Source organism: Python bivittatus, unplaced genomic scaffold (genome assembly GCF_059951505.1).
Source record: "Python bivittatus isolate LINGU-HERP-01145 unplaced genomic scaffold, Pbiv_v1 ctg000160_np1212, whole genome shotgun sequence".
Lineage (NCBI taxonomy): Eukaryota > Metazoa > Chordata > Lepidosauria > Squamata > Pythonidae > Python > Python bivittatus.
In genome coordinates, this window is record NW_028277076.1 from 1,400,004 (window position 1) to 1,413,795 (window position 13,792).

The 13,792-nt window shown below is 49.1% G+C and overlaps 1 protein-coding gene across 6 annotated transcripts in view; it reads left to right on the top strand.

The window, feature by feature from the left end:
• NEK6 (NIMA related kinase 6) overlaps positions 1-13,792 on the top strand; it is a 49,492-nt gene that overhangs the window by 30,804 nt on the left and 4,896 nt on the right. For all 6 annotated transcript variants that reach the window (XM_088146873.1, XM_088146874.1, XM_088146875.1 and 3 more), the window contains exons 5-8: positions 1,377-1,487; positions 4,352-4,460; positions 5,239-5,346; positions 9,631-9,725. In XM_088146873.1, the coding sequence (XP_088002999.1) occupies positions 1,377-1,487; positions 4,352-4,460; positions 5,239-5,346; positions 9,631-9,725 (423 nt within the window). The remainder of the gene's footprint in view (positions 1-1,376; positions 1,488-4,351; positions 4,461-5,238; positions 5,347-9,630; positions 9,726-13,792) is intronic.

The window sequence follows — 13,792 nt, forward strand, 5'->3', positions numbered from 1 at the left end:
ATGATGATGTCAGCTCAGTTAACCTGGGAAAGAGGCACGTGGAAGAAGCTGTGGCTGAGGGCAAGAGCAAAGTCGGTTTATTTCTGGCGTCGCTCTTCCCAGATCTGTTTTGGTTGGGTTTTAAGCAGAAAAGAGAAGGGAAGCTGAGAAGAGAGGCTGCTTTTTGCTCCAAAATGAAACACAGCAATTGTACCAGCAATGCAATCACATAAATGCATTTTATTTTATGTGCTTTTCTCAGTAGGGTTGCCTGAGAGCAAGATTAGCGCATTTTGAAAGTGAGGCACGTCTCTTATTTTGCATATTGCGAGAGAGAGAGATTTTTACTCAGGAGTAACATTTCTCAGGGGACGTGAGATTGTCAGTTGTGGTTTCCAATGCCTCTCATTCTGTCTTGGGAATAATGGCAAAATCCCAAAAGTTAAGGAGAAAAGAAATCATTGCAAACGATAAGTCTCCTTTTTCTTGGGAAAACAAAGATTTGCAGAGAAATCTCCTTTCCTTGCTTGCATTTTACACCTAGAAGTGTATATTGGGGTCGGTGGCAGATCTGATTTTCCAGATCATCTTGAAAAAAGTCTTTCCCTCGGTTGAGGTAATTGGTGACAACTGTGTCCTTGGGATATGGGTTTTTTCTTACCTTTGATGGTTACTGAGAAATGGTTTGAGAACAGCAGCGAAATTTAACGGAGACAAATGCTAAGTTGCACACTTAGAGAACAGCAGCTGAATAGAGGAATACGTGTCTTGGCAGTGGCACTTGTGAAAAAAAAAAGTCTTAGAATAGTAGGAGATGACAAATGAGTCAGCAGCATGGCACGATTACCAAAACAGAAATGCAAATTTAAGCTGCATCAACCAGGGTGCTGTTTTTGCATTACAGGAAGCCACCATTCTGCTTTATTCTGCTTTGACCAAACCCCTCCTCCAGGCCTGGCATCTACTCTTTGAGAGATGCCAACCGGAGCAGGTTTCTAGACTGGCAACCAGGTGCTAGACGTGAAGCCCTATCAAGAGAGGTGGAAGGCCCTGGGCATGGTTTGCTTCCTCAGGAGAAGGCTGGTAGGGGTGACAGCAGTCTTCAGATCCTAGAAAGATGTCACCCTGGACGTTAGGAAAGGCTTCCTAAGAGTTAGAGCAGCTGGACAGCGGAATCAGTGACCCAGAGAGGTGGTGAGGTCCCTTCACTGGGTTGGTGGGAGGAGAGGCTGGACAACCTTCTGTCAAGGATGCCTAATTTGGGACCCCATCGCCTGAACCGTCTCTTCCACCTGAAGGACTCTCCTTACGTTATGTCTTATATTCTTGAGTTCTTCGGTGCATCTTGGGCTCCTTTCATTCAGGCAATGATTGCTTCTTCCTTGTGCTTTTGACAGCAATTGAACCACCCCAACATAATCAAGTATTTGGATTCATTTATCGAAGACAATGAACTGAACATTGTACTGGAGCTCGCAGATGCTGGCGACCTTTCTCAGATGATTAAGGTGAGATCACTTTGAAGGTTTCGGATCCCTCCCTCCCTCCATCCCTTCCTTCCTTCAAGTAGACTAAGCATCAAGTTTGGGTGCAGAACAAAATATGCTTGTGCAGCACTTTCTGGGATGAAGCTAAAAGATCGAAACGAGAACCAAGGCGATGGGAGGAAATGGAAAATCACACCACAAAGGCAGTGGCTTATTATACAGACTGTAGGGTAGGGTGTCCCGGGGGGAGGGTGCTCAAAAAAGTCAAGAGGATGGCCATAATTGTGCAATCATCATCTTGACTTTTTTGAGTGCCCCCCTCCCAGATATCCCTGCTGTTGGAAAGGCTGCCCTGCAACGCTTTATGAAAAGAACAGAATGAGATCATTCATGGGGACACACTAAACGTGTCTGCTTTTAACTTGAGGATTTGTTAGCAGTACAGCTTCACATTTTGGGGTGGAATTAGAGTGAACTGGGTGGTTTTAACAGGGGCTTAGGCCGTTAGTCTGCTTCAGCATGGCTGCTTTTGAAGTGTTGTGAACAACTCACCAGATGCTGGTATGAGTAGAAGGAAGTTAATATAGAAACGAAAGGAGAACCAATCTAGAAGAGGAGGAGGAGGATCCTCATGATGATCAATTGATCCTGATGCCTCTCTAAGGTGTGATTTTCAGCTTTACACGACAGTTGGGAAGTGCCACCAGTTTCCCATGCTTTTTGTATGTTCTTGGATAGGCGGCAAGCAAAAATGTTCAGAAGATGTTGAGAGCAGCTGAAAAACACATCCACATAGTCTCAAAACCCAGGCCCTGTTTGGCTGTGGCCCTGTCGTCCTTATTTATGAGCATTATAAAGCTGATGTAACTGGGAGTTGCTAACTATACTACCCACTGGAGAACGTTGGCTTACTGTTAAATGTCAAGAAAATCTTTTTGGACATGACATTTAAGAAGATTGCTAATTGTGGTCTAGCGTCTTCTTCTCCAGATACTTCAGCAAGAGCAAGCCCATGATTTTTAGTCAATAATGAGTAGCCCGTCTGCTCGTCCAACAGGATCACGGACTGGGTTGGCAACGTCTGCGAGGTCTTGCACCGCCTACCCTCTGCTGATGACCCTCTGCTGGAAACCTCAGGCATAGTTTGGGCTCTTCGTTGGAGAGCTCCTAAAAAAATAAATCCATACACCTCCCTCTGAGCTGGCTCTCCTCAGAGACATGAATAAAACCAGCAGAGAATTGTGTTGTGGCTTAACATTAAAATAGATACGAACTGGAGATGGCTTTTTGGTTTGGCCCCGAGTCTCTGACCATAAAAGAAGGAGGCTATTTTGAAAACATCTTAAAATAAATGCTAGGTGAATGAGCACCGTTGGCAGGATTCCTGTATATAATAGGGAACGCTTGCTCTTGTATTAAGAAATACAAAGACTAAATGAACGTGCCCAAGGAGCAGGCCGTTTCAATGATCTTGGGTCCTCTAAATGCTAGACCCATGAACCTTCTGACGCTTCAGCTTTCCATCCCATTGCTTTAGGACTTCTGCTTCTCCTCTGCGCTCCCTGTTGATCTGATAAAACCTTTGTTCGGCCTGGAGTTTCTTTTTTTGGAAGTCCTCCCTGCCACCCAGCTCAATTTTGTTTCTTCAAAAGCTGCTCAGGGAAGAGAGAAGATGGGCTGCACGATTAGGGCCCCGCCAGCTCCTTCCGTTGTCGATAAATTGGACTGAGCTGATTCAACAAGAAAGAGAAGGGTCCTTCTGCTACGGATCCGTCTGCAAAATTGCATATCGCCGGGTATAACCAACACCTTTGACTGGCACGGCCAAGGGGGCTTTGAGCTCCGTGGCCACTGAAGCTTCCTTCCGCTCATTCATCGCCTGTTAGGCAGGCGTGCAATTCCTTCCAACGTCCCTTATCCTGCACCAAATAACAAGGCAGTCGTGCATTTATTTGGTTTTGGAGAACGCTTCCAAACAGATTGTGAGGATTGGCGGCTCACCCCAGAAATCTTCTGTTGTAGAAGTGCAGCAAATTCCATAGTGTAAAACATTCTGGCTGGGGAATTCTGGGAGCTGAAGGCCACTCACCTTACAGATGCCAAGGTTGAGAAACAAGCTTCACGCTCCGTTTTCAACCCAGTTTGTGCGGCACCACGGTTGGAAAAATATCTGGAAAATAGCAGGGGGCGGGGTTGGAGTTCAGCCAGTCAGTCTGTGCCCCCCCTAAGCTCCATTGTCAGTGCTGCAGAAATATCTATGTAGCTTGGACGCACGTCGATGGCTACATGAATCTGTGCATTTTAAAGAGCAGAATTCTGGTTTTTTTGGGAAGTTGGTTTGGGCTTAAGGTCAGCGGCAGACAGACAGGCTGAGATTCGGTTAATGCAGTGCGATAGTCAAGCTCCCTTGCAGCCTGCGGTCCCCGGGATCTTGCGCCCTGTGTGCACACGCAGTCCAAGGGCCTTCCCGAATGCGAGGGGAAGGGATCTTAACTCGAACAACCTGGTTGCTTGCAAACAGACGAGGTTCTTGGGGACGCCGATAACCATGGTGGAGATCTCAGAGACGGTTTTCCTCCCCGCGCACAGGCACACACTCCCATCCTTTGTTCCTTCAGGCACAGCTCTACAGACGTTTGTTGTTTTCAGGCATTAAATATGTTCTGCAAGGTAATTAACAAGATGAATGTTAATTATAATTAGTGTCCATTCAAAAATGTCAAACCTATTGAAGCCTATTTTTCATAATGCTCTTAATGAGCAAATTGCACTTGAGGTATAGAAACACGCAAGGGGTTAAATCTGAAACGGACGGAAATCTCTCTCTCTCACGGATTCGAGCGCCGTCTCTTTCATCTGCTGTTTGTTTTCCCTCCTTTCCCCAGTATTTTAAAAAGCAGAAACGGCTAATCCCAGAACGAACAGTTTGGAAATACTTCGTGCAGTTGTGCAGCGCGGTTGAACACATGCATTCCCGCAGGGTGATGCACAGAGGTAACATTAATTCAGTTGCTTTTCGTTGAATAATAGTATAATGTTCCAATTAGTAAGCGTCTACATTCAGAAACAATTATCCTGATGTTCATTCAGTGGAGGCTTTCGGGGCGGTGGCGCTGATGAAATGCATCTTCCCTTGTGCCCGAGTGCAAAGCATCCAGTCTGAGCAGGCCACGAGGAGGAGGAAGAGGAACTTCCTCCAGCTGTCGGTCCGACGATTCAGGGAAGCCCCACTGCGCCCATTGGCGTGGAGTTGGGGGTCTTGCGTTGAGGACGCCGGGGAGCCTTTCCCCACGGATGGGTCTTCGAGGCTTTGGACAAAAGAGGTTGGAAAAGAGGTATTTGGGGAAGGCACCAGTGTGCCAGGGTGCAAGAAAACCCTGCCCCGTTGTTCTCCATCGTCCTTCCGGCATTGCAGATAAAGCAGGAGGTTTAATATCCTCCAACGTCCAAAGAGTTAAGAGGCTGGGGGAGATGAAACCGGTTGTCAGAACATTCTTGGTGGCCTTGCAGTATTTTAAGCCAAGCTTTAAATCGTTGAGGTCTTCATCGCCCTTCTCCCCAACCTTTCCACCCACCGGGGCGTGGAAAACAGGCTAAGAACGGCCCATTTTAAATCGGCAGGAGCACCCCGTCTGGCGTGTTTCCGTTGAGATCAAAGCATGCTCCCTGCACAGAGGATAGGTTGATCCCCGAAGAATAAGCTGAAGGCTGTTGGATCCAGAAATCCCTTTTTTGGCATTGACTTTTTCTCTCTCCTTCTCTCCTCTTCCAGACATCAAGCCAGCCAATGTGTTTATAACAGCTACTGGAGTTGTGAAGTTAGGCGATCTCGGACTGGGGCGTTTCTTCAGCTCTAAAACGACCGCTGCACATTCCTTAGGTAACCCAGGTCTCTTGTCATGTAGGGAAGGTGGGACTCCTTAGCACTTGATTTTGCCTGCATTAGCATGTTCCCAAGCTCTAACTCTGCTGGGAAAGATTGAGGGCAAAAGGAGAAGAGGACGGCAGAGGATGAGATGGTTGGAGAGCATCACTGAAGCAATGAGCATGAAACTGAGCAAACTCAGGGAGGCAGTGAAGGACAGGAAGGCCTGGCGCGATGTGGTTCATGGGGTCACGAAGAGTCAGACACGACTTAATGACTGAACAACAACAAAGCTCTAACTCAATTCCACGAGAACATGTTCTCTGCCAGGCCGATGTCTTTCCTTTCCTTTCCTTTCCTTTCCTTTCCTTTCCTTTCCTTTCCTTTCCTTTCCTTTCCTTTCCTTTCCTTTCCTTTCCTTTCCTTTCCTTTCCTTTCCTTTCCTTTCCTTCCCTTCCCTTCCCTTCCCTTCCCTTCCCTTCCCTTCCCTTCCCTTCCCTTCCCTTCCCTTCCCTTCCCTTCCCTTCCCTTCCCTTCCCTCCCCTCCCCTCCCCTCCCCTCCCCTCCCCTCCCTCCCCTCCCCTTCCCTTTCTCCTTCCTTCCTTCCTTCCTTCCTTCCTTCCTTCCTTCCTTCCTTCCTTCCTTCCTTCCTTCCTTCCTTCCTTCCTTCCTTCCTTCCTTCCCCTCTCTCTCTCTCTCTCTCTCTCTCTCTCTCTCTTTCTTTCTTTCTTTCTTTCTTTCTTTCTTTCTTTCTTTCTTTCTTTCTTTCACAATCCCAGCAGGATTTCACCTTGCTGTGTCAAGTTGTCCTCCGGGAGATGAGCTCTTCCCCCAGCGACCTGCTGTTGCAACATTGCCAAACAGGAGGGAAGGCGCAGGGGGGTGGTTTGGTAAAAATCAGCTTGGAACATTCTTGAAAATTCTGCCCTAAATGACCCCCCTTTTTCATTCCAGCGTGAGCAGGTGGAGGTCAAGTTGAGTTGCCAAGAGTCCCCCACCTTGATTGCGGTGGGGTACAAATGTAATCAGTGATAGCGACCAAGGAAGTAAAAAGTGGGCGACAGCGCCTGGCTGATTTTTCTGAGCTTGGAAGCTAAGCAGGGCCCGGCTACTTGGGTAGGTAGCTGATACTCGGAAAGAAGGACCGTGAAACTCACGCTCTGGACGCCAGAGGAAGCCAGTGACAAGCCCACCTCTGCACTGCTGCTAAACGGCCCCGTGTTTCTGGGGAGTCGCCTGCAGCCGCGCCGGAAGGTTCCGTACCGCGATGGGCAAAAAGCGGGCCGCGTGCAGGGCTTTGATTTCCTTTCCTTTCTTGGCTGCCCTTACAAAGCAGCCTAAAACTTAGCTTTCGGGAGCTGGCGGTGAAGCGGAAGGCCAGCGATCAGTGCAAGCAGAGATCAATCGATGCGCGAGGGCTTCTGAGGACAAACCTGCCGGAACCGCCCCCTCCTGGTGCTTGAGGAAGCATCGCCAGCCAGCCAAAGCAAGGGGCGGCCGAGGTGCCCGCGCTGGCCCTCGCCACAACAGGCACGTGGGCGGCTTTCCCTCAGAAAGAGCCCTCGTTGTTCCCGAAGCCAAACGGCTTCAGCACCCTGCCTGTTTTAAGCCGTTTTGCTCGCTTCCTGGCGGTGCAACCTTGCAGGATTACTTTAATCTGGGAATTTTACAGGTTGATAACCGGCAACAGGAAATGCATGCGTGCCACGCTTTTGCGTGTGATACCGGTTCCTTTCTATTTCACGGTTGCCTTGGCAACCACCCTGAACTCTCATACCGAAGGCTGGTGACCCACGAACCGAGCAGGGAGCTTATGCAAATAGATGCACCTATTTCGCCCCCCGCCCCTTATTTGCTAACATCAGACCGGCATAAAAGGGCATTAGGCAACACCGCCACTTGTCTGACAGGTGTAGTCTCAGCTCCGGCAGGGCAGACGCCTCCGTGTCAGAAACAGAAGCCATAATTAGAGCGAGAAACAGAACGAACGTCAAACGCATTACCTGGCGGCGGATCACGTTTGTCAGGAGGGATTGCATACATAAAAATTAAGTGACAGTACATGCCGGGGTAATGAAAGAAAAAGGGAAGATTTGCCCGTGCGCTCTTCGCCGGAGACGGGGGGGGGGACGTCTCCGCTCTGCACGGCAAATTACGCGGACGGGCTGGGAGGGTCCCGCGCCACCCGTTCGTCTTCGTAAGGCAAGTCAGGGCGAGGCCCGCTTAAGCTGGCAGCCAGCAGAAGAAACTTGGGGGCGCATCCTTAAAACCCTTGTCAACTCCGAGGCTTATTCAGAGGCGGAAGGGCAGAGCCCGAGGGGCAAAGGGGTCTGCAAGATTGTCTTTTTTGCAGGTGATCAAGACCCTCTAACAGCCTCTCTCATCCTGCTCCCCTTCCGCCCACCTGTCCGTTGCTGGAGAAGATGCCGTCCCCGGTTGGCTCAGGTTGGGGCCAAATGGGCTGGGGGGGAGCAGAAGACCTCCAGCTTAGGGCCCTTCAGCCGTCCTCAGCGGGAACTGACTTGCGTGTTCTCTGCAAGGGGGGGGATCCTTTCGCCACCCAACCTTTCCAAACAAAAGATCTCATGCCCTTCAGTATTTCCTCTCTTCACAGCCCGCGTTGAGTCATTGACCCAAGTTTTACGCAAGGAGCGTTGAATTAACAAAAGGAAGGCGATTGCGTCAGCATGTCTGGATTTGCTCAAGTCGAGCGGCTTTTCAAGAACCACTTTGGGGATTTGTCCGCTGCTGAAATGTATAAAAAGTCGTCGCTTACGTGAAGTGACCAACTCAGGCTGTAGCAGCTGTAGTTTTTTGTTGGTGGGGGGAAAATCCTCCTGCTTTGCTCGGAGGAAACTCTTATTCCCAGTTGCAAAAACTGGGATTTTGCAGGATGCTGAATATAAATTTGGGGCCTGGTATTTGCCCAGGGGCTGGTGCTTATCCAGCCAGGCCCTGGTTCAGACTCCAGGTTGACTTGGCTCAGAATTCAGCATTTGGACCATCTGGGTTCAGAGCGTTCTGCAAGGAGTTACAATAAGGAACGATTTTTGCAGCTGGAGAGTTTTAGCAGGAGGAACTGGGGGGAGACCCGCCCCAGGCATCTCATTCCAAGCAAATGCAATCTTGGGAGGAGAAAACCCCAGGGTTGCTGACTCCAAAGCCTCTTTTTGGAAGAAAGCTTAAAGGGAAGGGTCTTTTTTAAAAGGCGAGGTTCAGTCCTATTTGCTTTTAGCGTCTCTCCATCCTGCCTTGAGTCACTCCGTACAGTTCATTGCACAAAACGCTGGTTCATGCACCTCCTCCCACACCGTCTTCTGCACTACGCAGCCAGGGCAGGCTGGGGTCAAAGGCTGTGTTGCAACAGATCTTGGCTGGGTGTTTTATCTTGCTGGGAATAATGGGCAGGTTTTCGTTCTCCTAAGGAGAAAACTCCCTCCGTTGGCACAATTTGGCACCAGAAGCGGCGCCAACCTGGCTTGGCAGCAGATGCCCATTGAGAGCTGGGACATGGATGATGGGCGCTCGGCTGCTGCCAGAAGCAAATTCCAGGGAACAGAGGAATAGCAGAGCTGTAGGAAATCCTTGTCCTCACGACCAGGCTGTGCTTGTCCATCCCAGCTTTCGAAAGCTCAGCTTGGCTACTTGGCGTATTCTTTCTCTGTGCCCCCCTATCACGCTCAGGGTTGTGAATCTCACGTTCGTCCTCCAAATCCATCCACGACGTTTCCTCCCATGTTACTAGGAGGTTTGCTGCGCAGGATCTCCAACCTCTCCCAGAAGTTCACAAGGTCTTCTGCTTAGTATCGGAAAGGCTTCGTAAGATCTACTCTTCAGTCCTGCTCCCTTCTCTGCCCGTCCTTTGCCACATCTACTCTTTGTGAGATTGGTGTTGGCTGGGCCAAGAACAAGCTGGGCCTCATCTGGCATTTTTCTGCTCACCAAATGCACCTCTTTGGGGGATTGGATGAGTGCTGGAGAAGAGATGTCGGTGGCTTGCACTCTGCTGCCATAGAGCTCTGGTAGAAGGGGACAATCAATTTTAAGATGTCTTAATGCACCCAAGTAGAAAGTCATTCTTGATCATGAGATACATTTTTTAAATTTATTTTTTTTTAAATGGTGCTTTTGTATTCGGGCCTCCGGGCTCTGTTTCCTGACCTTTGGTTTCTGAGCATCGTGCCGAGGAACGATGCATTGTATACCCTTCCTCACTCTTCTCTGCAGATCATTCCAGCGAATTATCCCATTGTGGGGACAGGCTAATCTAATCTCCTTGTCTCGGCTTCTCTCTTACAGTGGGAACACCGTATTATATGTCCCCAGAAAGAATACACGAAAACGGCTATAATTTTAAATCTGATATCTGGTCTTTGGGCTGTTTACTGTATGAGGTAAGCATCTGTTCTGCTTTTGTCTAATATGGAACCACAGACATGAAGGGCAAGTAAATTGGTTCAGAAAAAAGCCGGACCGCTTTGCTCTGGGTTCGTAAGTTCGTCTCTAGGGACCAACTGGGGCAAAATGTCCATCCGCTACTTAGCCCTGGTTGATCTTGTCAAAAAAAGGCAAGGTTGAAGCCGAACGATGCTCTCTGCTGCTTAAATCCAGAATTGTATGATCCTCAGTATTGATTCGGGGATCCTATCCAGTTTTTAGAATCTTTAACGTCCAGAGCTGGGCATTTTCACAGCTTGACTTATTTGGGTCCTTAGCAGGTAACAAAGCAGTAATATCCTGCCCACACCCTTGAGTTATCACTGGATTGTTTCTAAATTTGGCATGAGATCCACGCCGCTGGAACATAATCCATTTTTTTTTTTAAAGGAAGGGCTTGGCGGTAGATACACCCCACGTTGCAAGGGTGGAATTTAAGCCACGTTATGGTTTAATCAAAAGATTGCAACACTGTGGGGCTGTTCTGTTCCTGAGCAGAGGTGTCTGTAAGCAAAGGTACACAAACACACAGGGAATGTCGGTTCCTGGTTGCTCTTCAGCAGCTGTTTGTGATGGATCTTGATTTTGGAGAGATGTTGCCTCTCTCTTGAGAGCCTTTTGTTCCAGCCTTGGCCCAAATGGCTGAGACTATGTTTGCCTTTTTCTACTGGCGCATGGAATGAGGACGAAGGGCAGACGTGTAAGAACAACAGATCTGCCCAGAAAAAACCGGCCTTTCCATGCTGGGTTTTGAGAAGGGCAGTCTCGCAGATGTTCCCAGGAGGATGCTCCTTGATGCAGAAAGAAGTCCCAGGTGTAACAGATGCTTGTTTAACAAGGCAGTATGCTGCCGTTGCGAGTTTCAGACCCAAATCATCCAGCAGTTCAATAGGTGCTGATTAATTTGTTGGCAGTACACCAAAGCCTCGTGCACGTTTCAGTGAGAAGGAGAGGAGTATTGGAGCAGAGAAGTCAATACACCAAATCAATGAGACAAGGCTGTAGGGATTAAGGGAGAGTAGCACAGCGCGACACTAATAGTCCTCTGCTCGTCTGGTGAGAGGTCCAGTATGGTGACTTCCTTTTCCAAAAAGATGCAACCAAAGCCAGCTATAGGTTTCTCCTAACATGGCCAGCGCCATCGCTCAGTCAGATGTGCCCTTGAAGAATGGGCCCCAGGAAGGACGTCATATGTCTCATGGAACCTCTCTCTGCTGCACTTGGGCTTCGCATTGCCCAATGTTGGCTCGGGGATCACGTAGAATTTGGAGCAATTCCTTGGCTGGTGCTCCAGCCTCAACATAGTCCAGGAAAAGAATTGATCCTGTTGTTGATCAAGGAAGGGCCTTGTTGCTGCCAACTCCGCCTAGTTGGAGAGCATCAGTTCTCAACCCCAACTAGAGCTGAAGCCCTGATCTACGAGTTCCACTTAATGGGGAAATCTTCATGACCTTGCTTCCGCAAGAAAGGCTTTTGCAATGACGTCGTCAGCTGTATTTAAAAGAGTTTATTTTTTCACAACGTTTTTACTATTCTAGAATATGTCACAAGCTATGTTGGCTGGTTGTGAAACAGAAAAGTATCTCATAATTTTTCAACCTGAAGTTGCCATGCCCCAAAACCCATAGGATTCTCATGTAAAGAAAACAGTGTCATCCTGTCCAGAACCTTTAGGATGGAGAAAAATGAGCGTGTTTTGATTTCCCATGTAAGATGCAAAGTGCCACCACAGCTCTTAGCCAGAGATGTAGCACAACAGCTGTTCAGAAGTGTGTTTCCTTGTTCAACATATTTTCTGTATGAAGAACAGCACAGCTGGATGCTAATTTACTGCTCATCTTCAGTGCCATTGTCCAAAGGATCCTACCCCCACCTGTAGTAAATTTTTGCCACTCCAGCCATGTTGGCTGGAATTCCCAGTTCCCTGGTCTTAGAAAAAATATAACTAAGATGGTTGTTTTTCCACAAACGCCAGGCAATGTATGGAATTATTCCGAGTGTGCCTGAGAGGTTCTTTCAAAACTACCTTAGACCCCCTAAAACACGGCTAGTTCTCCCTCCCCCATTATCCCTTGGCACGAAGGGTGGCTGTTTGCCCACAAGTAGGCACACGCAGTCATCTGGTAAGGTTATCCCTTATTTTTATGTCTTTATCCTGCTTTTCCCTTGCCTTGCAGCCAAGGTACGATGAGCCGTAGCCTCCCATTCTGCTACCTCTGGTTTCAGCTTGGTAGAAATGCGTTCCCAATTTGGGGCCTGCTCCAGAATTTGCCCTGTCCTCCCTGGCTGCTCTCTTGACTTTCCAATGATGATGGGGGTAGTTCACATCTTGCTAATGAACCTCCAGTCCTACCCGCCCCCAAAAAGGGGTCAGCGCCAGTGCCCCCTTCTCGTTCTGCATTCTGGCTTTGTTAAGAATGAGAAAAACCATTATTGGGTAGTTGAAAGTTGCTTTTCCTGTTCTGCCTTCTCTGCTCTCCCCCCATCCCCATATGAAACCGATAAACTGGAGAGATCTTTGTCTGCAGATCGCTTGGAGGCAGGCTTGCCAGTCAGAATTCCCTTTCCTATTATTTCACACTGGAGGGTGCGTATGCACGGTTTCAAATGATGCCACCTTAACTTGACATTTACGATCCCGCGTTGATGTACGACGCATCTGATCAAAATAGGGGAAGCTTTCCCCCTCTCTCGGAGATGTGTCATCCCGATAACTTGCAGGAGATCAAAGTTAGTTCTCTCACTTCTCAAAAAAATAGCTGGGAGCGTCAGCAGCTTTAGCCAGTCTAACAAGATAATCCGTTTCCGCAGAGAGCCCGCTTGGGTGCTTGTAGGCCACCCTGGTGGTTGGTTCGAAAGGGAGATCTGGCAACTCTTCTCCGATTGTTCTAAGATCGCACCTATGAACGTTTTTGGGGGTCTCCACCCTGATCCCGCACAGTAGCCTCCTGACAGTGCTTGAGGGGTCTACCTCGAAGGCAAGATCAGGACAGCGATGCCAAAGGTTCAGCCCATGTTTAGAAGGCAGCTGGCTGGGGCCGGTTTGTTTTGGAGGGTGGGGTCCACATTTGGAGGGCCTTGACTAAAACAGCGGCATCCTTGAGTCAACGAGTTTGCCTTGAGAGCTTCTCTCTAAATCTTAGGCAAGGAAAATTGGCCGCTTGTCCCTTGAGAAGTTGGAGAACCAGCATAGACCAACGGTGACCCGTCTGCTAAGCCTCCATGGGTTCCTCCCCATCCCCACCTTTTCCTGGACACGGAACCACGCCTGAAGCAAATATCAGCAAAGGCTTTGCAGGGCTGAAAATGGGCCCCGTTTTCTCCCAAATATTACCCTTTCGGTGGCGAGGACCATTTCTAGGTTCCCAGAGGTCGTGATCGTTTCCTCTGCCCGTGAGAATGTCTTCCTTAAGCTCTGAGATGGGCAACAGGAGTGAATCTTTCTCTCTGCTTTTCTTAAAGTGGAAAACAAGGGCGCTTGCTGATCGAAGAGAGAGCTTTCCCTGTGCATGATAATGAGCCAATGACTTAACCATGATCAAACTCCTTGTTAAAGCGGGGAGGGCGCTTCAAAAGGGGTTGAAAAAGATGATCTGGCCAGAGTGGATAATACCCACAATTATCCAATAGGGCTTCATTAGAAGGAGGTGCCTTTCATTGTTGGGGGGGGCTGGGGGGCAGCCTGGGACAGCAAGAGTGACAGGAAGCCCTTGAATAGCATTATGGATTAATAAGCAGCTGAGCCTCCGTGCGGGCTGCGCGCCGAGGGGTCCGGGGGCGGGGGAGGCCCCCTTGCCCACCGAGCTCGGTGTGGCTCGCTCGCAGCATTCCCTTTGAACACAGACCTAACTCAGGCTGGGGCAGGGGAGACACTGGCCCCCTTGCTGGGGTGGTGGTGAAGAGGGGCTGCTTTTAATCCAGATTAAGGCAGCTTTGGGTTGGAATCTGAGCCCCCAAGACTGGAGAGGGGCCCGGGGGCTTCGCTGGCTTCTGTTTGCCCATGTTGGCTTTCTTCAAAGTTTGG